This window comes from Lonchura striata, chromosome 11 (genome assembly GCF_050655825.1).
Source record: "Lonchura striata isolate lonStrDom1 chromosome 11, ASM5065582v1, whole genome shotgun sequence".
In the NCBI taxonomy this organism is placed as follows: domain Eukaryota; kingdom Metazoa; phylum Chordata; class Aves; order Passeriformes; family Estrildidae; genus Lonchura; species Lonchura striata.
This window is the reverse complement of record NC_140713.1, coordinates 12,082,625-12,108,940: the sequence shown is the minus strand read 5'-3', so window position 1 is coordinate 12,108,940 and position 26,316 is coordinate 12,082,625. Positions and strand designations below refer to the sequence as shown.

Here is a 26,316-nt window from a genome sequence, read left to right as displayed (position 1 = left end):
GGCCCCGGGCGCCGCGGGGCCGGCACGACCGCGGGGCCGCGGCCGCGCCCGGGGCTCGCGGGGGCTGAGAGGGGCCCGAGCGGCCCCGCGGCGGCGCAGGTGAGAGGCGCCGGTGGCGGGCCGGGGCGCGGGAGCGGCCCGGGGGCGCGGAGCGCAGCGCGGCCTTTGTTCCCGGCCGGGCGCGGGGCAGAGCGCGGCCCGCGGGCGCGCGTGCGCGGGAGGGGCGCTGTCGGGAGCGCGCCCGTGGAGCGCGCGCGCGCGCGGAGGCGGCGGCGGCAGGATCGCTCGGGCGCAGCCGGCGCGTGCCCGCGGCGCGGGGAGCGAGCGAGCGAGGCGGGGAGCGCGCGGTGGGGTCGGGCCGCGCACGGAGCGTCTCGGCCGGAGCGGCGCAGCGCAGTCGGCCCGCACGGAGCCGCCATCGGGGGAGCCAAGGCCGCCTCAGCGGGTCCCGCCCTGCCCGGCGCCCACAGGTGAGCGCCGTGGGGAGAGCGGCGGGCCCCGCGCGGCCCTCAGCCCCCGGCCGGGCCCCGCCGCCCGCGGGAGGCCCCGGCGCGACCGCGGGGCGGGCTCGGGACGAGGCCCCCGCGCGGCCTAAGCGCGGCCCGGGCGGTGCTGTGTGGCGGCCGCGGCTCGGGGGAGCGCGGCGCGGCGGGGCCTGCGGGGAGCGGCGGCCCCGAGCCCTTCCCCCGGGCCATTGTGTGCAGGCGGAGGCGGCGGGGCTGCCCCTTTGTGGGCTCGGCCTCGGCCCCGCCGCGCTTTGTGCTCGGGGAGCGCCGCGAGCTCGGCGCGGCCCGCGGAGCGGCCTGGCCCGGCGGCCTGGCCCCTGCAGCTCCCGGCGGGCCCGGCCGCCGCAGGACGCGCTGCCGGGGTAAATGTGCCGCTGGGTGCCCCTCGCTGGCATTACCGCGAGGGCTGCTAGCTCTTACTTAATCCGGTGAGAGCAAAGAGGGAGGGAGATATTTGCCCATCCTACCGTTTCCCCCTTAGAGATGAAAAGGCTGGGGACCTTCGTGCCTTCCCCTTCTCCAAGATTTTAAAAGGACGGGAGACAACAGCGTTTGTAGTGAAAGGCAAAGCATCTCAAGTATTTCTTCAGGAGAAGAACCGAGTTTCTTTCCCGGTGGTGAGCTGGTGGCACTTTTATTTTATGCTTACATTAATACAGTATTTCTCCAGTATTCTCCTTGCGCCCTCCTTTTCAACCACTTTGGGTGAATATTGCCTTGTTTCTGTAATGAACAGTCTACTCATGGTCTAAATAAATAGATAAAGCGATTTAATTTGTTTAACGTGGCACATGGGTGTCTGTTAGGAAGCTCATAGCTAATTGGACTAGGTCATGACGGACATGGGATATTCCACGCTCGGGACATAGTTTCAGTTGTCTGTTTATCTCCTTTCTAAACTGAGGCTAGCGTGGTGCATTCCAGAGGGGGAGGGAAAATGGAAGGGACACTTCTCAGCCTTGATTTAATCAAGCTGGTCTGCAAGAAGATTTGAGTTACTGGAATACAGGTACAGTAATACAGAGGTTTTTAGGATAAAGCTTGGAACTCTGGACTATTAATTCGTTGCAGAAAATTACTTTGATGAGTATACCTGAAGTAAAAATCGACTGCTAGAAATGAAGTTCATTTGAATGGAAACTAATGTTCTTAAATAGCCTTTGCCCTTTTCAGTGAAAAATCATAGAGGAAAGCACAAGAATAAGACCTATCCTTCTGTGATACAATTTTAGAAATCTGTTGTGACCCAAGAATTCAGAACCTGATGAAATTATGGGCATTTTTGACCTGAAAGTGGGTGTCTAGATGAAGTAGCTTAACTGTTACTATGCCATATCTGTTGATAAGGTTTTAATGCCATAGACCAATCAGACTGTAGTAGAGGAGTTAACTCAGAAATTCAGTGGCTCCAGCTAAGTAGGTGTGAACTAAAGAAAGTGAATACTTTAAATAACAAGAGTACTTTTCATAGTTAGGTTTGAGTAGAGTTGCTGCGCTTTCCTTAGTGTGAATTGAGAAAGAAATCTTGCTCAAATGTCAGACACCTGTCTCTAACGTGGAAAAGGGGAGTATGAGCATGTTCATGTGAGAAGTAATCCTTTGGTCTGAAAATTCAAAGAAATGAAGTAGCACAGTTTTATGAACTATGGTCTTCAGATGAAATATTCTGGAAGACTGTGCATGCAACTGTTATTAGAAATACGATGTTCTTAATTTAGAATCACTGATTTATTTTCTTCTGTAGTAGTGCTTTTGTCTTGTAACTGTCAGCTTTAAAAGCTGGACTGAGTTTTGCCAAATGGATTATTATTAGTTTTTTTTTTTTTTTTTTTTTTGCTTTAATGATTGTCTTATTTTCAGGAGCTAAACTGAAGCAAAATAGTCAAGGTAAATGAATGATATTTGAAATTCTTGACACATAGAAAGAACTCGGTTCTGCAGTTGCAGTGCATGTAGGCAGTCTGCAGAAGGCCAGAGTGTGCACTGTGTTTGCAGCTGCTGGCTGTGGTTGCCTTGATTCCTGCTCGGTGCTGTTGGTGCTACCTGCTGCAGAAAGCGGTTGCACTGGAGTGAGGATGCTGGCAGGCTCTGGTTCATCTCAGCCATCACGTGGTGCCTGAAGCTCAGGATCTCAGCTCCAGAGTTTACAGTCTTAAATGTCATGAACATTGGAGATGCAGATTTTTTAACTGGATTTTTTGCTTTTTCGTTGCTTTGCTTTTTAAAGGAAAACCAGCATTACAGAAAAGTGAAAACTAGATGTAATTAAAAAAGTAGTAAGAGGTTTTTGGGATTTTTTTGTGTTTTTTTTTGTTTTACTTTGACAAAATACAAAACAGAGACAAACTTTCCTTAATAAAATGTTTTCATTAATAAGAATGTTTCATTACTAAAAAAAAATTTGTTGTAAGCAGGTTACTCTTTTTGAAAGTGTACATACTGTTCCTTTGCTAAATGTTCAATGGCATGGTAAAAATGTAATTTTGATGTGTGTTTTCTTTGTTCAGTATCACATTGTGGGCTAGAAATTGGGAGAGATGCATAAATACTGTGTCATTACCATGAGCTGTTACTTCAGGTTTACCTGAGATGTTGTTAACTTTACAATGGAGTAAAGGAAGACAAAAGCCAGCAATAATACCCCATTTAATAGTCTTTAAATTTTGTGCCACTAGAGACAGACGTTTTAGTTCTGACCCAAACTGCATACCGTGTTTCTATAATGGCCAGGACAACTTAAAAGTATATGCCCGTTTGAGCGACTGTATAAAATAATGATTCTTTGTGTTATCATAGGAATAGTGAGAGATTTGGTTACTAACTCCACAATACTTTAATCAGATAAAGTGCTAGATAATTACAGCTAACCAAATGGTCCACTTCTGAATTTAACTTTTTTTTCTTTATAGAAACTAAATATGAAAAGTGACATTGTCTGTGTTTTTGGGAAGGAAGTAAAATGTTACTTAAATGATGAAATCTGTATTTTTCCTCTTGCACCTGGAAAAATTAATTATAAAATTACCATTGATCTATTCCAGGGCAACTGATATAAGAAGAGCAGTAAATTGCTCTATATACAGTTGCTGACCTTTTCCCTTTTTTGGTCTGCTTATCCAGAAACACATTTTTATCTCTGCTCGTAGCAATTGATGACCTTGCTGGACATGAAGAAAAACAAGGAGAGTGTAGTGATAACTTGGCTGCTTTAAAAATTACTCATCCACTCCTTAAAAGTGAAAGAGAAGTTCTTTGAAGTGTGGTTTGTGTGGCTGGGGTGGTTTAACCCCAACTGGCAGCTTGGTACCACACAGCCTCCCTCTCACTTCCCCACCTGCGGGATCAAGGACAGAATTGCAAGAGTAAAAGCAAAAAAGACCAAAAACCTCTTAGATTGAGATAAAGACAGTGTAGTAGGTAAAGGAAGAAATGCACACACGAGCAAAACAAATCAAGGAATTCTTTCACCACTTCCCATGAGCAAGGCAGGTGTTCAGCCATTGCCAGTAGAGCAGGGCTCCATCATGCTTGGTGGCCACTTGGGGAGACAAATGCCATCGCTCCAGACACCCCCCCTTCCTCTTCTCCCCAGCTTTATATGCTGAGTATGATGCCAGCAGGTCTGGAGCATCCGTGTGGTCAGCTGGGGTCACCTGTCCTGGCTGTGTCCCCTCCCAAGGTGTTGTGCAGCCCCAGCCTCCCCTCTGCTGGGGTGGTGTGAGAAGCCGGAAAGGCCTCAACTCTGTGCAAGCTCTGCTCAGCAATAGCAAAACCATCAGTATTTATCAGCACTGCTTCCAGCACAAACCCAAAACACAGCCCTGTCCCAGCCACTGCAAAGAAAATGAACTCTACTCCAAACAAAATCAGCACAGTGCCATGAGGTCTTTAAATATTCTAAGGTTCTTTTCTACAGTTGTTACCACATAGTACTGAGCAGAGCAAAAAGTAACTTAGTCTTTGAAGAAAGACACAGTCACTTTTCAAGGTGTTTTTTTTTAATGCTGTCAAGGAGGAGCATTTAGAATGCCACATTTTTAAGAGTTGCTTTCAAATACACATTCAGATGAAGTATGTTGAAGGAAGATTATTAAAATTTTGCTAATGTATGGATTTTGCAAAGGTTTTAAAGGAGTAGGAGTATTTTAAAGCAATTTGATGTTAAACTGCAGGAAAGAAAGCTTGAAAATAAATTGCATAAAAATTTCTAGAATTGGTGTCTAGCTTAGAAATGTGCATGTGTTAAAAGGCTTATCTTTGTTGTTTCTGTTTGTTCCGTGTTACAGATCTTTCATGAGGGAAAGTTATATGTCTTATATATTTTACAAGGGGATGACAACTGCAATACAAGGCATCTCTTTTGTAAATCTTGGTACAAGTTCCTTCATGCTGAAGTGTAATGTAGGTATTAGTTTGAAGTGGGTTTAAAAGTTTTTTTTCCTATGATTTTTTGGAAAGTAAGGGTTATTCTTAAAAAATGTGATCATTTGTTGTTAACACCTCAGTGTTAGGAAGGAGAAATGTAGCACTGCACAGGCTGTGGCACATGCAGGGTGCAGTTCTTGCGGGGCTGCCAGCTTTCACTTGCAGTGCTGCTGCTCCCATGGGAGTGTGAAACGGAGCAGTTGCAGTCCCAAATTCAGTTGAGAACTGAACCTGTGAGGAGAAGGTAACTGTTCCCCGGTGCCCTTCCCAGGGCAGCTGGCACCATGGCACCCTGCTGCAGGAGGTGCCACTCTCTGTCACTGCGGCTGCGCTCGGTCCCTGTCAGGGCAGGTTAGAGCTGAGAAAGGATGGCTGGCCCTCCATTGCCACTTGCGTTTGGTGCTTCCTGGGGCGCCAGGGGTGCTCAGGATGTGCTCAGGTGCTTGTGCAAGACTGGTCTTGTTGAATACATTACCTGAAAGAGAAAAGCAGTGGGTGAAAAGCAGGCAGCACAACCACTCTTCGGTGGCAGCCTGCTTTTGTTTGTTGTGGAAATGGTGGAATTACACTCCAGCATCCTCTGTGTGTGTGCCTGTTGTCATGGAGCCTGTATCTGGTGGGTCATTCTTCGTGCTATAGATAAAACATTTTCTTGGAGTGCTGTGTGAAAGCTCTTAAGAAATATTGTATCTGAGCAGTTTCATTAGAAGTGCTATTAAAATATTTAAGAAACTTTAAAACATGGCATGTTGCTAGTTTGAAAGGTAGTGACTGTAACTCCTTTCTGTAAAAAATTGACTCTAGATTTTTTTGAACACTCATTACCTTCTTTTTTCTTTACCAACAGGGTCTGCTACCGTTTTATATTTTAATCTTAGATTACCTAATGTTGTTTTGGAAATCATATGGTAAACATGGTTTGATCTGCATTTTTGTGTTGATGCCATTATGACCCCACTTTAAGGTGTAAAAGAGAAACTTCTTACATTTAAAGCTGATCACTTTTGCCTATATTTGAGCTTTAAGTCTTGCTCCTTTCTGTCTCACAAGGTGCATGTGCAATTGGCTTCTTGTAAAAGTTGTAAAATTGCTCTGCTCAACTAATATTTGGGTTTCTGAATTATTTTATTTTGAAATATATGTGCACTTGTATTTATATAAAAGTCTTTAGAGTCACAAAACGGCTTTCATTCACAGGATTTTCCTCCCTTTTTGTGCATAAAGGCATCATACAGTTGGGAGTTAATTTGTATAGGGTTCATCTCTCCATGGTCAATATCTGTGTGATTGCACAAGTGCCCTAAGGATGTAATTTGGAGACTGGTTGCACAGGTGTGACTAGGGAATCATTTGGCTGGCAGATGTTGATGGTGTACTATGAAATTTTAGTGTGACTGGGTCAAGTCTAATTATTTAGAAAGGAAATTTTACAGATAAAAAATATGGATTCCATAATAGAAGCTAATATGGACATTCTTCCAAAATAGCACCTGTAAAACAGTAATTTCAAGAGCACTTTTGCACATATTAAAAACAGCTGCTAACCTAAACAGTTTTGTTTAAAAATCATGTGTTGTGCTTAAACAAAAGTTGTTGTTCCTTGTACAGTCATAATTCTTCCATGGATGTAAAGGTGCGCATCTACTTAAGGAGTTGAGTGTAGGGAAAAAGAGGATTTCATTGAAAGCAGTTCTATAATGTGCATATGGGGAAATAGACATAAGGTTGCCTATGAAACTTTAAATTTTTTATTTCCCATTTTTTGAATGCTTGATCCTCCAACCTATTTTATGTTTGTAAAACTCGTGTAAAAGAAAAAGGCTAAAAAGTTTGAATTTTACAGCTGTGCTTTAGACAGTGATTCATGGCTAAGAGTTGATGTTAGAGATTCAGCACTGCAACAGACTTAAGTTTTGATTTTGAATACATAACAGAAGAGAGGACAGATTTTTGCAGAGAAAGACAGTGAGAGGTCTTGAATTTAGAAAGTGTATATAAAGAGAATGTGAAGTAGTAGAAAAATATGTCTGCTTCTGTCATTTCCAAACCATTTTTAATATCTTGTGTTTTAGCTTCTGGTGCACTCAGGCCTGACTTCAGAGTGATTATGACAGAATTTTAATTTTGTATGCCATGAAGCAATTCCCAAGCAATACAAATAAGTGAAATAGTGCATACATTTTACTTGGCATTTGAGATGTACCTGATCAGAATTTAATGGCAATAAAAGAACACGTAATTCTCTTGCCCAAGAGGATTTTTTTCTTCTGATTTTAAATAACTTGCTTGACAATCTGGGTACTTGGAGCTTCACAAAAGAGGCTGAGGCAAATTTTTTTGATAATTCAAAGATCCCTCTAAAGAAAGGTTACTTTACTTTCCATAAAATCAGGAGGGCCTTCAGATTAGGTACAATGGAGATGGTGAGAAGGGTGTTGCCACTGTTTCCGTAATTTGTGTCCTTGATGTACAAAATACTGGAATGAGTAGAGGGCAGTTATCCATATGTGAGCAGGAGTTTGAAAGTAAACAGTGATTGAAGTCTGATGATTGCGTACTACAAAAACTGAGATGTTAAATAATTTAACAGTGTCTTTTAGTGTGTAATGATACTCAGTTATTACTAACCTGAAGTAAATTTGAATAGAGTCTAACAGGATTAGCTTGGTATCCTTATCAAGTAATTTCATTCCGTTTTGCATTAATGGGTCAGACTCACAGCTACTTGAGGTAGTTTAAAACCTGTAAAAGGCAGGGAAGTACTTGCCTGTGGTGACTCAGAAGCTCGTGACAAAACAGGAACTAACCCCAGGTCTCCCTTGCCACAGACTTGTGCTCTGCACCACTAATCGCGGGTTTGCTTGGCTTTTTTTAAAGATTTCAAGGAATGCTCAAGTCTTTGCATGCAACATGGCGGGCTGTGACGTCAGCAGCTCCACCCATCTCTGGTCTGTGCTCAGGTTGGACATTCTGGGAGACTGCTCTTCTTATTTGTGAGCTAAAGCTGCATTTTAAACCTGAGGGTTTGAGGAGAACTGTAGAACTGTTGCTCTCAGCAGCAGTGTAACCAGGCTTGGCTGCAGAGTTGTCAGTGGCAGAGTTTGAGAATTTGATTAACATTTTAACAATTATTTTAAAAATATTAATTATTGTGGCAACATAATTTTCATGCAACAATATTACAATAAATAGTTGATTCAGAACTGATGAGTGGGGAAAAGCTAACTCAGTCAAATAAAGTGAAATTGGTTCTAATGGAGGCACATGGGCTTCAAAGAATAGGTTCCAGAAACACAAGGCATGCAGAAAATGGGAGTTTAAAGAAATGGAGTACTGGAAAGTGTGGAACCATCAGAAATGCAAAAGTCCCACTGTAGTTTTGTACTTCTTTTACAAAGGTCTTACATAGTCTTAAGTTCAGTGCTCTCTGTTTTCTACCTGAGGTATATCAACAAAATACAAAAACCTGTGGCCCACCTTAGATTGCCACAGCTTTCCTTTTGAATTAGTGTGCATAGTAGGAAAATTTTAGTTCCAAAATTTGGAAATACCCATTTTACAAATACAGACGCACTCCTTTACTTTTAAATGTTGTGTCTTTTATTCTCCTTGCGGTGTGTGTCTGTGGTAAAATAAATGCATTATCTTTATTGGACATTCTTCTGAAAGTTCTTGCTTTTGAAGATTAATTAAAAAAAAACAGATATGTAAAAACTGACAGATAAACTAGAGATTCTGTAGTTTAGTACCAGAGGTTCTAAAAATTAATAATTTCTGAGGTGTTAAAAGTTAGGCCATTAGAGAGTGTTCTGTGATGCTGGGTGTATTTATGTAGGATCCATACCTGACATACCTTGTGGCACCAAGGTCTGGTCTCTGCAGTAAGTATCTTGATTCACCAAGCTCTCCTCTACATATTTGTTCTCCTGAGTTTAGATTGCCATACTTTACACAAGCTCCACTGTCATCAGGGCTGCATGCAGGAATACAGAAGGAAGTAAATGATCCCAAGAAGAAGTGATGAAATTGAAATATGTACAAACCTAAGGAATTAACAAGATGGAGGTGTCTTTGTAAAAGTAGTCAATGTATGTCATCCTGTCCTGACTTCCTCCAGAGGGGCTTTCTGTGTCACGGGTCAGTCTTCTGTAGGGTAGTCTTTATTTGTAGATCTCTTTGATTAGGTCTAGTTATTTTGATGGTCTGCTCCCTACTACTATTAAGTTATGCAGGAAAAATATTGAACATGAAATAGGTCTTGAATTTGAATTGAAATAGTTATCACAGAAAGATTTGGTAAGTGAAAACACATCAAAGTACAGGTGCTTCTTTTAGCTGAGCCTTACTGAATTAAGGTAGGTGCTTCCATGCCACACCCTCCTCCCTGTGTCTGCCACAGACACAGAATGGTGATGCAATATTGCATGGCAATTACAGCATGCACTGAAGAGTATATAGGGTTTGCAAAATCAGACTGAGGAAAGAAACAGCCCCCAAATTGTCACACGTGGTAGGATTTGCTGTTAATGTTTATAGAGGGGGTTGGTTATTTTTTTTCTTCTTTCCTTTTTTAAAAAATTCTAATGGAGTGTAATTGTATACAGAACCCATCTATGATGCCTTGTAGAACAATTGAGTGCTTCCTGTTTAGAGACGTCTGAATGGCAGTATGTGTTGGAGAATGAAAAATACCTTGCTTTCTTCTTTTCTGTTGTTCTTACTAGTTTACTCTGTAGCTGATCCTTCTGTGTGCTTGCCTTTTTATTACAGCATTGTATGTCCAGAAACTTTAAAAAGGTAGCTGTCTCCTGTGTTTTTAGATATTACTGGGCTGAACTGTTGAAGGATGATTCTGATACAGCTCAATTCAGTGTGTTCTGTGCACAGTGAACAGAAACTAGATACTACTAAAAATAAAAAATTTTTTCCCTGTTACTTAGTTTGCATAGAGTTATCTGTATTTTCATATTATATTTTCTTAGATTCTGTGGTTTCTGCCACCTTAATTTCGAGACTGCTGCACAGAGCACAGCAGCTGCAGACAGGCATGCTCCCTTGGGGTTCTCAGAGGGCTCCTGGGACACAGGTGCCAGGCTGGGCCCATCCCGTGGTTTATGGTGCTGTAGGGTCTGTGTGGGGGCAGCTCTGGGTGTCCCGTGGCAAGGCTGCCTGCTGATCTGGGTGTCCTGTGGCAGTGGCTGTGGCCACTGCCTGCCTGCTGATCCTGGCACTGGGGATACAGAGCTGGGGAAGGAGGGAAGAGAAAGCTCTTGTCAGACAGCACCACCAGGAGCAGTGCAGGAGTGTGCAGAATACAGCCTGGAGCAGTGTTTTTGTGCTAGGTGGGATTTGGCGGTGTCACAGCAAGACAAGTCATTTGCTTGTTTTTAAAAAGGAAAAATATGTTCAATTCCAATGTGGAAGTGGTCCATGATATTTTTAATGCAAGTGTTTGGTTTTGATTTGTATTTCAAGAGTGTTTTTTCCCTGTATTTTTGTTTAGCTGAATATAGTTTCACTAGCTAGTTTGTTGCTTAACTCTTTTATTACATTAGATTACCAAATATAAATAATTTTTATTTTGTTGCTTATATCAATTTATTTAATATATTACTACATTTTCTTTGTTCACGGTGGCATTTGATTAGTTGTTTTTAATATTGCTTAAATTTTCTGGAATTTCTTTGATATTTCCTGTAGCTTTTGCTTTCTGTCCTCCTTCCTTTCCTTCCAAGCTCAAAAAACAGAAGAGATAAACATCCTGTTTTGCTTTATGATTTGTAGGAGGGTCTGAATTTACAAGGAAATCTACTTTTAAATTTAATTCTATATGTAAGTTGGGAAAGCTGGCATATTCTCCACCTATAGAGTACAGAGTGAGTGGTCCAAACTCATGTTTTGGCTCTTGATCAGACACTTTTAGTTTTCCTTCTGAATGAAACTGGGGGATTTATCAGTTTTTTTGCAGAGCTTTGTTCCTCGACTTGTCTTCCTTCCCAAGGCTGGAGTACCATAGCAGCATGGGATGCAGTATTCTGTGCAAAGGTGGATGTTGAAACTCTGTTGGACTGGAGAACAGGTTATTCACTTGTTGGAACTGATAAATTTCTTTGTTGCATTTAAAATTGAACACTTCAGTCAATAGTAGTTGGTTACTAGTGTGATTTGATTTTGATGTGCTTATTGTATGTCTTCTACAGGATACTGTTCCTTCCTAATCTTAACCTTATAAAGTTGTTGGAAAGAAAATCTTTAGCAGCTAGGGAAAAACCTCTCCTGGGCTGATGCTGAATATTCCAGCATATCTCCACAGAAGAAATAGTGAGTGATGGCGAGGAGGGAGAAATCAAACAGCCCTGACCAAAGTCTGGGTTTTGTGCTGAGTTAGAAATAGGTCACTCTGATTTGGTGGGTGGAACAATGCTGTTGGTGTTTCCATGGCTGTGTTTGTGTCTGCATCTGCCATGTGGGGTGTGGTGAACTTGGAGAAGGTCTGGACAGGGACTGCCATGGCTCCATTGGGGGCCGTGAGAGAACACAAGAGAACATCAGAAATGTGGGGTGTCAGGGGCTGGAGGCTCCCTGCAGTGCTGGCCACAAAGACAATTCCATGGTTATATAAATCTGTTGGGATTTCCCTTCGTGGTGGTTGGAAAATGGGGTTGGTAGGGAATGTCTTGAGGTGCAAGAAAAAAGCTGCCTGCAGTTTCAGGCAGAGTGGGTCACTACAAGGTAGCGGGAAATGGTCTGATTGTGTATGAAAAAGAGATGAATTGGACTGATGACATTTTGACAAAGGAAATCATCAAGAGTCTTGACTCAGTTTTGTATATTTATTTTGGTCTCGTTTTATAATATTCTGTTACATTGGATTGATCTAGCTTTTGCTTGTTATGGAGGAAAAGAGAAGCCCTGAGGTGTCTTGAAATAACAAATAGCATAGTTAAGGGCACCAAAGAAAAGAGTGTCTGGAAGGGTTGAAAAAAATACTAATTTATTAGTCAAAACCAGAGTGGATAGAGATTAAATTGTATTATATAGTTGATTAATAATTTATGTCATGAACTGTGTTCTAAAAATTGTGAAGTAGGCCAGCAGATCCAGAGGCTGTGTCTGAGCAGAGGTGCACATGTCTGTCCAGGCCTGCATTTGATCCTAACCATGCCAGGCCTTGGGATCTAACATCTCCCAAGAGCTGATAGACTGCAAAAGGCAAAACCTTGCACCCTAACATATCTTTGAAATTAAATAAAAATACTAGTTTCTTAAAAAATATTGGCAAGCTTTTCTCTGATAGGTATTACGTTTAATGAGCATTTTCAGCCTTTCATTTAGATTTTGGGTCTTAACATTCTTTGGCTTGTGTCACATCTTGAAAAAAGTAACTTGTCAGTGTTTTTCACAACTTCATCCTGTTCTCTCTTAATAGTACTGTGTGTGAAAAAGTCTTATTCAAATATGATTACACTGTTTAAAAAGATGAAAGATTTTCTATTACTTTGTTGGTGGCTATAATGAATTAAGAGTGCATTTTAAATGGACTCGGTTTTTAAATGTTATAGAAAAATATATGTTGTTGCATCACATACAGACAATTGTGATAAATTTTTTGTGTTTATTACTCTTATATGGGACTTTTTCCCTTCCAACCATTAAGATGACTATAGAGAGCTTTTGTGTATTTTTTTTTCCTCAAACTAATATTCAGTTACCCTTTCAAAAGCTAGCTAAAATGCTAAATTCAAGTCTAATCTATTTGATATAGGTGAGGATATGAAAGAAGATGTGCTATTTGATATGAGAGAAGTGGGTGATGCTAAGTTGAATTTGTCAGAGGTACCCTGTATTCCAGTGAAGCACAAATGTGATTTTTAGAATGGGTCTGGAGCTAACACCTTGGTAAGGTGAGAAGCTGGAAGAGTATTAGTCTATTTGCCATTAATAATGCCCAGGCACGTGAGGCACACGATCTTTTTCAATGTCTTCAAACTACTTTCTGCGTGCCTGCGCCCCAGCAGAGCTTTTTAACCAGTGGTTTGGTTGTGCCTTGCTTTTCGTACAGGATTTCGGTTCTGTGTCCGGGTCCCAAAGGCTTTGTCCCCGGGGCACTGCGCAGCCAGCAAAGCACACGGGCAGCAGCAGCTGTACCGTGGCCAGGGGCCGGTGGGTGGCTCTGGGGACCACACGAGGGGCAGCCTGGGACACGTTTCGCGCACCTCACAACGCGCTATTAGCTTCTCAAAAGCTGGTTTTATGCAGTTTTTATTCAGCTTCTCTGTTCTGCTTGTAAACTTCCTTGACTCTTACCTGGTGGGATGCTGTAGATTGCAGGTTTTCGGGCGAGACTGAAGGAAGCCTTGTATTGAGTGGGTAGATTGTTTTTATAGCAGTTGGGCATTATTTGCAGGTATTACAGTGCTGATACAAGTCTTCTTGAAAAGGACTTGGATTTGAAATAGGAGGAAAGCACTTTAAAGATAATTATCTTTACTCAGATTTCATAGCCTTGCTTTTTATGTGACAACAGTTTATCTCAGTGTGTTTTGTTCTGTTGCCTCCACTGCAGCTTATACTTCCATGATCTTACCATCATTACATCAGCGTTCCATAATGTCTAAGCTTTTCTGAGCAAAGCATGTGCTTCACGCAAGTGTGTTGACTTGGCTTCTGACTTTATCCTTTTACCTGTTCTAATTTTTTTTAATACTCCAAGTAGATAATCAAATATGCCACATTGTTTTAGTTCTGTTGGTTATCTCTTCTCCTTGAGATTATGCTTTTGCTTCATTGAGCAATATTTATACAGATGGAGAAAATTCCTGTTGAATAGGAATTTATAGATTCACAGTGAAAAGTGCTCATCTGAGGAATATCCTTGAAATAGGAGGAAGTGATTTTCATGTGTTAGAAGAGTTTTGAACGGAAGCTGTAGCTTTTGCCGGGGAGTTATTTCGGGGGAAGCAGAGAGCTTTCTCCGTGCGCACGTGTGAGGCACGGCCGGGCCGCGGGCGGGGCCGGCTCCCGGGGCCGTGTGGGGCGGGCCGGCTCCCGGGGCCGCGGGCGGGGCCGTGTGGGTCGGGCCGGCTCCCGGGGCCGTGTGGGCGGGGCCGTGTGGGGCGGGCCGGCTCCCGGGGCCGCGTGGGGCGGGGCCGTGTGGGTCGGGCCGGCTCCCGGGGCCGCGTGGGGCGGGCCGCTCCCGGGGCCGCGGGCGGGGCCGAGGCGCGTCCTCCCCCGGAGGCGGTGGCGGGCGGGGCGGGGCGGGGCGGGGCCGTCCCGCGCCGGCCGCGCCGGGGGAAGCTCGGGGAACCATTTTGGGGCGCGGGGCCGGAGCGCGGCCGCGCACGGGGGCGGCGGCCCCGGCCGGGGCGGCGGATCCGGGCGCGGCGCGGGGCCCCGCGGCCGTCGCGGGGGCGTTCGGCGCGGTCGCCGCCCGGCCCGCGGCCCCAGCCCGCCCGTGCTGCGCGGACACGCCATGAGCTCCTCCGCGCCCCATGACGGGCAGATCTGCCTCCAGCGGGCCGTACTCCTGGAAGGGCGTCTGGTCTGCGTGCTTGCCGGGGAGTAAAACCTGCAAGGGGAAAGGTAGCGCCCTTTAAATTGCCTTATGCGCAGTATTTGAAGCCGGGCTTGCAGGAGCTGTTAAATTGTGTTCCGCGGGAGGTCTCGGTAACCTGTGCATGTCGCCTTTCCCAGAACAGTGTCGAGAGTCCTTTTAGCAACAGGTGCCTTCTAGATGTTACCAAGAGCTGCTTTGCTTGATTTAGAGCTAGGAAATCTTAAGATGTGTTCTCCCCTTTTCACTCTTACTGTTGGGTAATTTTTCTTTTTTTTTGTAATATGCACAGTGTTTTTGGTAATTGGAGTTAAAGGAGCTAATACTCTTGAAAATGACACCTTACTGTTCCTTAGTTTGTCACTGTTGCTTAGAAACTTGTTCCTAATGTGTGCAAATAAAGATAATGAAATAGCAAATATTGCATATAAGTGTTTTTACCTGTAGTAAGGGGTTTGTAACTAAAAATGTCTTTAAACTTTATCTCCAGTTCTGTGGTTGTTTTTCCTTGGTTTGTAATTGTATGATTTTCATGGTTTGGTGGGTTAAATGTATTACACTGTTAAAACTTTTGCTTGTGATTAACTTGTAACTTTTGAGATAGCCATAAAAGATGTATTATTCATCTTTGTGTTAACAAGAGTGATGAAAATGTAGGCTTTGGGCAGGTTTAGGCTTGGTGAATTACAGTTTGTAGCCTTATGCAGTGTCTTTCCTGCATGCTGATCTCAGTGGGCTGGTTCAGAGATTGCTCCTTGTTTCCAGTTGCTGCTCCTTCCATTCCCTGTTCCTTTCCATTCCCTGCTCCTGTGAGTGTTGTGGAAGGTGTGTGAAGGCTGCTCACACAGGAGCAGTGGTAACATAGTTCTGTTCTCTTCCATACCTTAGAAAGCTCAAGTGGGAAGTGCATCCGTGCACAAGCTCTTTTGCAAAGTTTGTAGGTTGCTTCATTTAACTGTTGCATGGGCTCAGCGAGGTGTAATTAAAGACGGCAGAGCTCACCCAGCTTGTCAGGCTGCCCAGGGAACTGGTCTGACACAGTGGTTTTCACCTGCCTTATCTGCAGGTTATGGAGGATCCCTGGATCAGGATGTACAGGGTCAGGCAAGAGGAAGCACAGCCCAGACTTTTCTGAAATGTGTGTGTTTGCAGTATTTGAAGGGAAACACTTCCAGAATTTTACATGTGAATATGTTGTTTCTAAGCTCCTCCCAAGCGAACAGGTGTGATCAGCATTGGTTCTCTTGTGCCCAGTGGTTTGTTCTGGAGCACAGACCTGCAGCTGCTGGGACATAGAGCAGTACAGCTGGCAGAGTCACCTCACTGGTGCAGCATCACTTCTCCAGGACACATGCTTGATTTGTCACAGACACCCTGAACTTCTCATCTAAGTTGGAATGCCTCACAGTGGGAAGATACAGCCAAAAGACACAAGCATTCTTGTCATAGCTCTACAGGATCAGTTATGGCCCAGCACTGAAAACTGCTGCATGGGTGTTTTTCTCAAGGTACTTCTAAACCACCAAGACTGAGATGGAGGAAGAGAATTTGGTGGGTTAGGAAGATGCTGTCAATGGGACACATGAGACTCATAAAATCAGTGTCTGAGAATCATATCTTAGACACTCATACTTTTCTAGCTCTGGGGAGAGGTACTTCTGTAGAGTAATTTGGACTTGTCTGTCTCTCGTTACTTTCTAAATGTCAAGGACTTAAGTCATTTTGCAAGTAGGAATCTCTTAGTTCTTCTGCTTGGTGTTTTTGAACAGTGCATGTCTTGCAAAAGCATGCACAGTATGTTGCTCTGAGCTGTCTGGTCCAAGTATGAGTAAGTTTGTGGTGAAATGATGCTAAATATGGGAAGCTTGCCTATTGCCTAATATTCCCATGTCAAATAGCAAGGAGATTAAAGATGAGGTTTATTTTGAGAGCTTTATACGTACGTGACAGATCCAGAGCTGGTTGTACTCGCAGAGAGGCACTTAGCGTGGCTGAGAATTGTACTCTATAACAGAAGCCAATTTTGGATAGCATTTTATTTAACTGCCCTTTACCTACAAAGGTATGGTTTATTTTTTCAGATAGTGCTAGTAATGTCTTTTGTACAAGAAGGAGGAGAGTTAGGAGTGCAGGAAAACACAATGTGTTACAAAATGTGGTCAGTACTTGTTCCACATCTGTGGAATGCTTGAGCAAGCTGTTAGGTCAGACAGCTGTCACCTTTGTCGGGGGACATTAGAGAGGACAGAACTTCAGTGGGAGCTCCACTGAATATAGAACTTCATCAAGAGGGACTGAAAATGTCTGAGTATTTACATGGTAAAATGAATACTCAAATTTAACAAGTGAAGTTCGAATTTTTAGTCTTAGTTGGGAAATTAAATAAAGTAATTGCTGTGGGTTTTTTTTTCTGGTATCGTCACAAATGGTTTTGTTAAGGAAGCTGAAGCAGTGGCTGTGCTTTACAAGCCATGGGCCTCAATAGTAGAGTAGTGAAAATGAAGAGTCACTGTCCTATCCTGCAAAAAAGCAGAGTAGTAATTGTCTGAGCTGTGTTTTTCAACTTCTTAAAAAATTACACTGTAAGTATGAGTACTGAGAAGGTCACATCCAGAAGATAGTTTTTTTCATTAAAGCCTTGTTTCTCTTACACGGCAGCTTAGAATTGTTCCATACACAGAGTTGGTACACACAAGTGATCTGGGTGTGAAGTATTTCATAAATGCAGTATTAAAAAAACAAACCAACAATAAGAAACTGCTTATTTTTAGCATGTTTTTACTCCCCTCTCTTGCAGCTTCCAGTAGCTAAATGCCTCTGCCGAACAATGAGCAGAAGTCCTTCACTTGTTAAGTTTCCATGTCACGGGAGTGTCTGTATCGATCTACACATAGCACATATGCAGTTTGTATTACATTGGGGGGATTTTGCTTTCATTTGTATCTTTCTCTTGAAGCTTTGTGAGTCAAGGACTGCTGTGTGCAGCGGCAGTGAGGTGTGGTTAGATCTGAATTGTCCATTCTCTGTTCTGTTGCAGAAATGAGCCGTCAGACCGCCACAGCGCTGCCCACAGGTACCTCCAAGTGCACGCCGTCGCAGAGGGTGCCCGCGCTGACGGGCACCACCGCTTCCAACAATGACTTGGCCAGTCTCTTCGAGTGTCCCGTGTGCTTTGACTATGTGCTGCCACCCATCCTGCAGTGTCAGAGTGGCCATCTGGTCTGTAGCAACTGTCGCCCCAAACTCACGTGCTGCCCCACTTGCCGAGGCCCGCTGGGCTCCATCCGTAACCTGGCTATGGAGAAAGTTGCCAATTCCGTACTATTCCCGTGTAAATACGCCTCTTCTGGCTGCGAGATAACCTTGCCACACACAGAAAAAGCAGACCACGAGGAGCTGTGTGAGTTCAGGCCTTACTCCTGTCCCTGTCCCGGTGCTTCGTGCAAATGGCAAGGCTCTCTGGATGCTGTGATGCCGCACCTGATGCATCAGCATAAGTCAATTACAACGCTGCAGGGAGAAGATATAGTGTTCCTGGCCACGGACATTAATCTTCCTGGTGCTGTTGACTGGGTTATGATGCAGTCTTGTTTTGGCTTTCATTTCATGCTAGTGTTGGAGAAACAGGAAAAGTATGATGGTCACCAGCAGTTCTTTGCAATTGTACAGCTGATAGGAACACGCAAGCAAGCAGAAAACTTTGCTTATCGACTCGAGCTAAACGGGCATAGGCGGCGATTGACTTGGGAAGCAACTCCTCGATCCATTCATGAGGGAATTGCAACAGCCATTATGAATAGTGACTGCCTAGTCTTTGACACCAGCATTGCACAGCTCTTTGCAGAAAATGGCAATTTAGGCATCAACGTAACTATATCCATGTGTTGAAATGGCAATCGAACCTCTTCAGGCCAGTGTCTAAAACCGTTGCATTTAATTTAGCAGTAATAGGGTAACCATCTTTGACTGTCAGACAAATTATTTGGTAGATGGAGAGTAGACATAAATGAAGGTAAATAAAAGGAAAGGCTGTTAAATTACAGGAAGCAGTTGCATGTAGTAACTAATATATTTAAAATAAGTCAACAGTAAACCACTGAAAATATATATACACCCAAAATGGGCATCTTTTGTATTATGAATTGATTCTACAGGAAACGTTGTAAAATAATTCTAAAAACTTGTTTGTAGATTGATTGTACTGTTGAAAAGGATACTGTTTCGTGTTTTTGTTTGTGTTTTTTTCCTCCCCCTTTGACTGACAAGCCATGTTGAGCGGTCTGGTCTCTGGCCGCTGCTTCCCCTCCTCCTCCCCACCCCCCCTTTGTAAGTCACTACATAGTATTGCTGCTGTTTGTGTATATTTTTTGTGTATTTGCTAATTTTTATTAACTTCTAGTTTTTCATTAAATAAATATGACTTTCTTTTCTGTAATTCAGGTTTTTCTCTTTTTTGTATCTTTTTAAGATTAATTACAGGTGTCATCTTTTGATATGCATAATTGCTATGGTAAAACTTATATTTCTGTATGTTTGGTAAATTTTGTCTCTTTCCAGTAGTCAATTCATTGGTGATACTGTTCTTAATTGAGCTATTTGTGAATGTACTGAACTCGAAAGGAGTGCTTATGTTCAAAGACGTGTCAGGAAAGACAGCTCCTTTAAAAACAGGTCTAGATGTTGTTGTACTTTGAGTTATCTTCTAACAAAAATGAAACAATTATTAAGAACTTTCCAAATTAAAAAAAAATAGTAATTCACATTTCAAATTTAGAGATGCTTAGAAAAATTGATTGCATCCTTGTATTTGTCGGTTTGCAGTACAAAGAAAGTCTTGTATTACACAATATTTGTAATTATAAAAGCAGACCATTTGTCTAAAAAAAAAAAAGGCAGTCAGAGTGAGATGTTTTCAGTCTTTTTATATTTGTCATTAAAAGATTACCTGGCAAATGAAAAAAACACAGCCAACTTCTGCTTTTTGCTTTAGCTCAAAGTTTGACACATTGATGCTCTTGCTCAGTTTCTTGTCTTCATGTCTTTTGGTTGTTACTAAAGCAACTGTCTGGAGCTGACTTTTGTATCTCATTTTGGTGACATGATCCACATGACAATGCAGATAAATCTCTTCCAGGTGTGACTGACCAGCCCTAAAGGCTTTGGAAGGATACTGGGCTTTATGCAGACTGCCTGTATGTGCAAACCTGAACCACGAATGTAAACAGGATTTGTGTTACAAAACAGACACAGAGCAGGGAAAAGCTGTTCCACCTCAAGCAGGAAGGAAATCTTTGTCAAAGCGAGTGGTAGCGGACGTGTCGGGGAGCTGGTCTGGCTGTTGACTACTTTTGTAACACATTAAAATACAGTTTATTTACTGTGCACTGTCTTAACTTTCTATCAGAAGTTGATCTGTTAAGACAACTCCTGTTCTTACTATTTTTGATGCATGATGAGGTAAGTAGTTCTACAGGTAAGGAACATAAAATCCATTGGGTTGGATTAATAAAATACTACAGAAATAGTTGGCTTCATGTAGTAAAGTTTCACTCTGAAAATTTGATACTTAAGACTGTTTGAACTGTGCACAGATGTAATTTAAAAGATGTACTGGTACCTTGTGACAGTAGATAAATGCTTCCAAAACTCCTGCACTCTAGCATTTTTTCTTTTTGAATATGCAGCCAACTGTTTGCAGTTTTCTAAATTCAGTAATTATTCTCACCTAATTAAGCTTGTCTACATTTACCTCCAGTTTGTCTTTAATAGAGAGTTGGCTAAATACTCCTTTTTAGAGGAGCCCACATCTCCCTTGCCTGCCTGGCAGAGCTGAATCTCTGCAGCTCTGGCTGTGCTAAGGGAACGTGGTGGAGAAGGTGTGTGGCCCCTCTGGGCGTGCCCCGAGAGGGGGGCTGTGCTCAGGAGGGTTCAGCTGGGGCTGTGTCCCCAGGAGCACTGTCAGCCCTGAACCTTGTGCTGGGCTGCAGTGATCTGCTGGAGGTCAGGGCTGTGCTCTGGAATGGCCTTGGCAGTGAGCTTTATTAGCTGCCTGCTGTGCTCAGACAGGTTTGTTCATGTTTCACAGAGGACAAGAGCTGTAGCATAACTACTGTATGCTGACTTACTGTAATGTAAATTAGTATTGCTCCATTTGGTGTTAAATAATTGTATAAAACCTTTAATATCCATCATCAGATGGAATTACGAAATTACCCTTAGGCCCAGATCCTCAACAGTATTAAAAGCCTAAAGAGTGGGAGGATCTGGTAAGTCAACTACGCTGTTCTGTATGAAAAAAGAAACCGTACTAGAAGTCTGTACAGTTTACTACCTTATCTAAAATAAATGGTGTATTAAAGCCTGGCATTGTCTTAACATTAGCTATTTATTTTAGAAAGTGCTGTTTTACTTTGCTGTATTGGGAGGAGTATTCAAATTTGTCTCTAAAAGATGAAATGCAGTAGATCTTGCATTTGTCTGCTAGCACTACCTCCATGGTTTTTCATTGCCCTTTAAAAAAAAAAAAAAGGCCTTAAAATGTTTGACAAATGTGGATGTAAATATTTTGATTCTGTTGTGACAGTTCCTGCTAGTTCTTGTTTGCAGTAGTGGTTTAAAATTAAAGCAGGTGAATGGTTTTGTATTGCTGCCTGTCCTGTTGTTTTATCCCGAGTCTTTTCCAAGCTGCTGTGACTAAAGCAGGAATTGTTCTAGTGGGGTAGTTACAATCTGTAGCAGTTTATAGTGTGGCCAGAGGAAAGGAATTGCCACTTTTACTGTCGATAAGCTTGAGCTATTTTGGGGTATTTTTCTGAGGGACAAGTTGAATCTCTGCTCCATCTGACTGTTTCCAAGCAGATACTCCACGGGGCATTGCCATCCCTTCAGAAGTTCTGCACTGCTCTGGCTCACTGCTGCACAGGATTATTGTGCTCAGTGAAGCAAAACAAAAGGCACCAAAGTGTGGCTGTAGTGTCTGCTATAATGGGTAATGCTGATGTTCAGAAAAATCTCAGCTTGGTAACTGAACCTCCTCAGCCCTGGCAGCAGGGACAGGAAGAGCTGGCACTAAATGCCTGGCATTATCTTCAGAGTGCCATTAAACCCCTCACCTTCAGGTGGAGTCCACCGGGCCGAGACTTAGGAATTGGAGTGATGTGAGAGACAGAATGTTATCCTTTAACTTTTCTGGGGAGCAGCTCCCTGTTTTACCATGCTGGAAACTTTTTCTTAGTAGTACTCAGTTCTCTTCTAAAAAAATGCAGTTTGTTTTGTCCATGTGTAAACAGACTGTGCTGGAATTCTGAGCATGTCAGTGCTCTCACACTGCAGAGCAGTGCAGGATGGTTTCTCCATCTGTTTGGTAAAGGATTTTTCCCTCCTGGTTTGATCAAAAGCAAAGCCAGTAGCACAGAGTTACCAGGCTGGGGTTTTACCCAGGGGGAAGTTTCTTTGCACTTCTTCCCTGCACATTTCTCACGAGGCAAAACACATTCTGAGACTGGGGCTGTTGTCTGTAGTCTCAGAACATACTTGTGAGTGACTAAGCACAGCTGTTAAAAGAATGACACAGAAGCTGGTTTTATTTTTATCATTTTAATAGATTAAGTCTTTTGTGGAAGTTGTAAAATCTTTTGTAAAATAGGTGTTGAAATTCCCACTGAATTGATTACAATCAGTGTTGTTAAATTCCAGGTAAATCAGCTTTGTTAGCTACAAAAATGAAAGCAAACTCTTTACTTTTGATTTTAGGCAGCTTCTAGAACAGGCTGTTGTGTACAGTTTGTTTTTCATAAGCACTTTGGGGTTTGTTTCAGAACCAGTGAACAAGAGAAGGATATAACAACACGCAGGATTTGCTTGTGGGACTGACCCTGGAGTAAACAATGCCAAGGGCCCAGATCACAGGGTGAAGCACAGCTCTCACTGACGTTCGAGTGGAGACAAAGCTGTCAAAGGACAGGGAGGCTTCTGGAACCTTCCATTATTCACACTGAATAAATTCAGAATTTTCTTAGCTTTGTTCAAATGGATTTAATTTCCATAGGTGAACCTCTGAGCATTGGCATCCCAGAACCAAGGGGGTTTGTAGTGGGTAGGAATGAAGGACACGTACTCTGCCCTCCAAGCATTCCTGGGTTTTCTCATTAAGGCCTCATGCACACTCCACTCCCCCTGCTGCTGCAGGGACAGCTGTGCACATGGGAACTGACGTTCTCTCCCTTCCTACACAACAATTCCTACATTTCAGTTCTGGCATTGCTTCCTGCGTTTGAAAACTAGAACAAACTAGAACCAAGTGCTGAAAGAACTTCCTAACTTCATTTATTAGGCCATAGTGATTCTCTTAGATGCCTTAAGTGTATTTTTTTTTAAGATTTCAAAAACCTTATTTTCCCCAGATACTGCTGCTCCTTAGCACATTATTCACTATTATTACAGATATTTTGTAAATAAGTAAACTTGCACTAAATCAGTTTGCTTTTTGTAACAACCCCACCCATGAGCCTCTCCTGCACACGTTATTCCCTCTTTAAGGATGTGACTGGCTGCTGCCATGTACGTACCTAGATGTCACACATGCTAAGGAATTCTTTCTCACACTCAAAGACATCAGGAAATGAGATTCAAGATTCTTTGCTGATAAAAAGCAACAAATGTCCCTCAAGTGCAGTTTCAGGTTGGTAACTGCAGCAGCATCTTCCTTTCGATAGCATTGACACCCCCATTCAAACCCATTTAGCTCCTAGTTGTACCTGATACCTAAATGTAGCTGAAAGAGATCAAGAACTATGGAATTGGAGAGAAGTAACCTCAGCCTGCCTGCCTAAAGTTTGCTATTCAAGTGCTCCAGCCTGGCCTTGACTGCAAAGCCGCCCTCGAAGGCTGCGTTCAGCACCTCGTCCAGGCAGGCGGCCAGCACGAAGGTCAGGTCCTGCCGCACGTGCGCCGGAATCTCCTCCAGATCCTTCTCGTTCCTTTGAGGAATGATAATTCTCTTCAGTCCAGCTCGGTGTGCTGCCAGCACTTTGTCTTTAATTCCCCCAACCTAAGAAGGAGAAGAAATACACCTATAAAAAAAATGAACTAATCTAATGAAATAATCATTGTAACATCACATCAGGAGTTAAGTTTTGATGAAAGGTTCTGCCTCCCTCAGTCATTTAGGAAAGCAATTAAAAATGCAGTCAGAGTTGTAGCTCATAATGTGCTTAATGAGGGAAATATGTTAATATACTACAGTATTCTTTCTGTAACAGCAAATTAGAGAAAAATAATTTTAGGAGCAGAGATACAAGAGAATCAATAGTGGAAAAGTCATTGCTTTTCAGGAATTTAACTAAAGTGGCCTTCACTCTTTTTTTTTACATCATGTGCTGAAATCCCACACCTGCATTAAACCAGAAGATTTTTCAGATAAAGACAGTGTTAGATTTAGGGGAAAAAAGAGTCCTAAGGAAACAATGTCCCATGAAAAATAACTTTAGCTGTGCAACAAAATATGCACAGCAAAGCAAACCGTGTTCCAGGAGTGGAGAGGCACTGCTCCACTGAGCCTCCTGGTTGAGTTGCTAATCAGATGTAAATGGCAGTTAATGTAGCAATTCTTACAGCTGTAGCTTTTCCCCCCAAACTCCTTTCTATTCCTAAAGACCATCTTAGAGCAGAAACTTGTAATTTTACAATGCTTTGGAGGAGAGGAAAGGCCCGTGTTGCGGTACAAAGGGCAAACCGCAGGGCTGCTGGGACACGGGGCAGGAGCGAACCGTGACCCTCACATGACCCCCGGGTCCGGCGGTGCTGCACACGCAGCAAGGGCAGCCCCTGGCACAGCCCTGGCAGTTCAGTCACTGAGAACAGCAAGATTCCAGACTACCCTGGGGAAGGAGGAAAATGTGGTTTAATATTTACAGGTACCTTATCTCTACACACAGATTTAGCAGCAGGCACAGTCAGGACAGGCTGGCTGCAGGGCTAAGCTGGCTCCCACCAGTCACTGCAGGGTGCTCCAGAACCCTGGACAATGGCCTGTCCTGTCAGGCTCTGCCCCCAGAGCCTCCCAGGCCACTGCCTGCCATGGCACCTCTGGTTCTGTCTCCCCTACAGTAGACAAAATCCTGTCCCTGATGTCCAGCTTCATCCTCCTGTCCATCATTTGGTATCAGATGACAGCTCCCATATTGACTTCAGCACCTGTGCCAGGCTCCACTGACACTTTAAACTCTTTGTTTGAAGGCCTTCTTTGCCTTCATGATTTGACCAAGCTTTATGGAAACCCCATTTGGCTGAGCTACATACAAGGACCAACATTTAAGAGAAACCCAAGAGTAGATCCATGGATTCAGGAGTAACCTGTATGCAGTTACTGTGAGAGCTTTAGGACACAATTTTTCAAAGACACCAGAAGTAGTTCTGCACCAAGAGTCTGAGGAAGCACATTTAGAAACTGCAGTGCAGACTCAAAGCCATTTTGCATTTTAAGACTTTGATGTTTCCTTTCCAAGTAGACATTTTAATGTATTTTCCCAAAAAGCCACATCAAAGCTGGCTTTAGTTTGAAAGACAAAGCAGAGGAGTGGAGCAGTCCTGCATCAGACTGGGCTCTTCCAGCTGCACCAGCAGAGACGGAATTGCTGCTAAGGCTCTGGATCCACTCTTTTCTAAGTGGCTGTAAACAGATTTTATATCCAAAATAGGGAGACTTAATACAACTTAGCTCTTTTCTCCAATGATACTTACTGGAAGAACAAGGCCTCTTAGTGTAATTTCTCCTGTCATGGCTACATCTGAGCACACCAGCCGCCCACTGAAGAGTGAAGCAAGGCACGTTGCTATGGTAACACCAGCAGATGGTCCATCTTTTGTGACAGCTCCAGCTGGGAAGTGCAGATGGATGTCAGTGTTGTCAAGGAGATCAAAATTTCCAGAAGCTTAAGGAAAAAAAGAATGGTTTGAATGTTAAAAATCTAAACCCATTTTGTTCCTGGTCTTTATTCTAAAAGCCCACCAAGAACTAAAAGCCTTGGCACTATTTACTAACAGTGGGCTGAAAAATCCATTGCAGAGGCCCTAGGACAAAACAACAAAGAGAAATCCCAACGAGCTTTCCTACATCCAGATTCCTAGAAAAAACTGTAACATGATAACCAATAAGCTTGGCATTGGCACACACTGGGAAATTTAGAATAGGGATTAATGTGGAAATCAAGGAATTTTCACACAGAATTTTTGTCTCAAGCCATCAACATCAGTGTTCAGAGAACACTCCACAGAAACTCACAATTAAAATAAAGTGGAACTCTTATTTATGTCCTTTCCACCTGTAATGGAGTATATGCAGTGTAAACCAGAGAGGCAAACGTGCACACAGGTAATGCCTGCAGCATTTCACACATTAATTACATTTTGGTTTTTAACCTATCTAAACTTCCACAAATAGTGACAGGCACTGGTCGATTATTTGCCGAATCAGCAGATCATCAATCTAGAAAGCACATTTCTACAAGTCCTGGGAGGTTCAGACAAAAAATAGTTAAAACATTCTTGTCCAGAGCCCTATTGCACTGCAGTTCCACAGCTGCCATGCAAACCCAACAGTCTCAAAATACTAGAACTACAAAAACCTTTTAACAGAACCTGTCAGAGAAAAGCTACAGACTTCCATATCTGTCTCTATCACGAAAATACTGCTGGAAAGCTTGAGTGTAAGAATGAGTCAGAGGCAGTGTCTGCCACAACCAAGGAGAAGCACCTTGGCACTGAGGCTGCCCACAACCTCGCAGGCTAGGGCAGGGAGACACGACTCACGTTCTGCCAGGCCACAACCACCTT

At 43.1% G+C, this 26,316-nt stretch overlaps 2 protein-coding genes across 7 annotated transcripts in view; one reads left to right on the top strand and one right to left on the bottom strand.

Annotated features, from left to right (window-relative positions):
- Nucleotides 1-20,848, top strand: SIAH1 (siah E3 ubiquitin protein ligase 1). 6 transcript variants are annotated; one of them, XM_085589563.1, is made up of 3 exons: nucleotides 65-99; nucleotides 988-1,123; nucleotides 17,522-20,848. In XM_085589563.1, the coding sequence occupies exon 3, from the start codon at nucleotides 17,524-17,526 to the stop codon at nucleotides 18,370-18,372; it is 849 nt and encodes a 282-aa protein (XP_085445689.1). In that variant the 5' UTR covers nucleotides 65-99; nucleotides 988-1,123; nucleotides 17,522-17,523; the 3' UTR covers nucleotides 18,373-20,848. The 6 variants fall into 6 exon arrangements, with proteins under 6 accessions (XP_021391791.1, XP_085445689.1, XP_021391790.1 ...); XM_021536115.3 differs by lacking the exon at nucleotides 65-99 and adding an exon at nucleotides 323-470; XM_021536116.4 differs by lacking the exon at nucleotides 988-1,123 and having other exon boundaries at nucleotides 1-99.
- A 1,213-nt stretch (nucleotides 20,849-22,061) lies between these two features.
- LONP2 (lon peptidase 2, peroxisomal) overlaps nucleotides 22,062-26,316 on the bottom strand; it is a 37,723-nt gene continuing 33,468 nt past the window's right edge. The window contains exons 14-15 of the mRNA XM_021536112.3: nucleotides 25,225-25,415; nucleotides 22,062-23,533 (exon numbers count right to left, since the gene is read on the bottom strand). Of these exons, the coding sequence (XP_021391787.2) occupies nucleotides 23,312-23,533; nucleotides 25,225-25,415 (413 nt within the window). The 3' untranslated portion in view covers nucleotides 22,062-23,311. The remainder of the gene's footprint in view (nucleotides 23,534-25,224; nucleotides 25,416-26,316) is intronic.

Bases quoted from the DNA above. Each gene is read 5' to 3' on its own strand.
- SIAH1 (XM_021536113.4), top strand. From the start codon at position 14,423: ATGACGGGCAGATCTGCCTCCAGCGGGCCGTACTCCTGGAAGGGCGTC. The intron at 14,514-17,521 runs GTAGCGCCCTTT...GTTCTGTTGCAG, and splicing joins TAAAACCTGCAAGGGGAAAG to AAATGAGCCGTCAGACCGCC.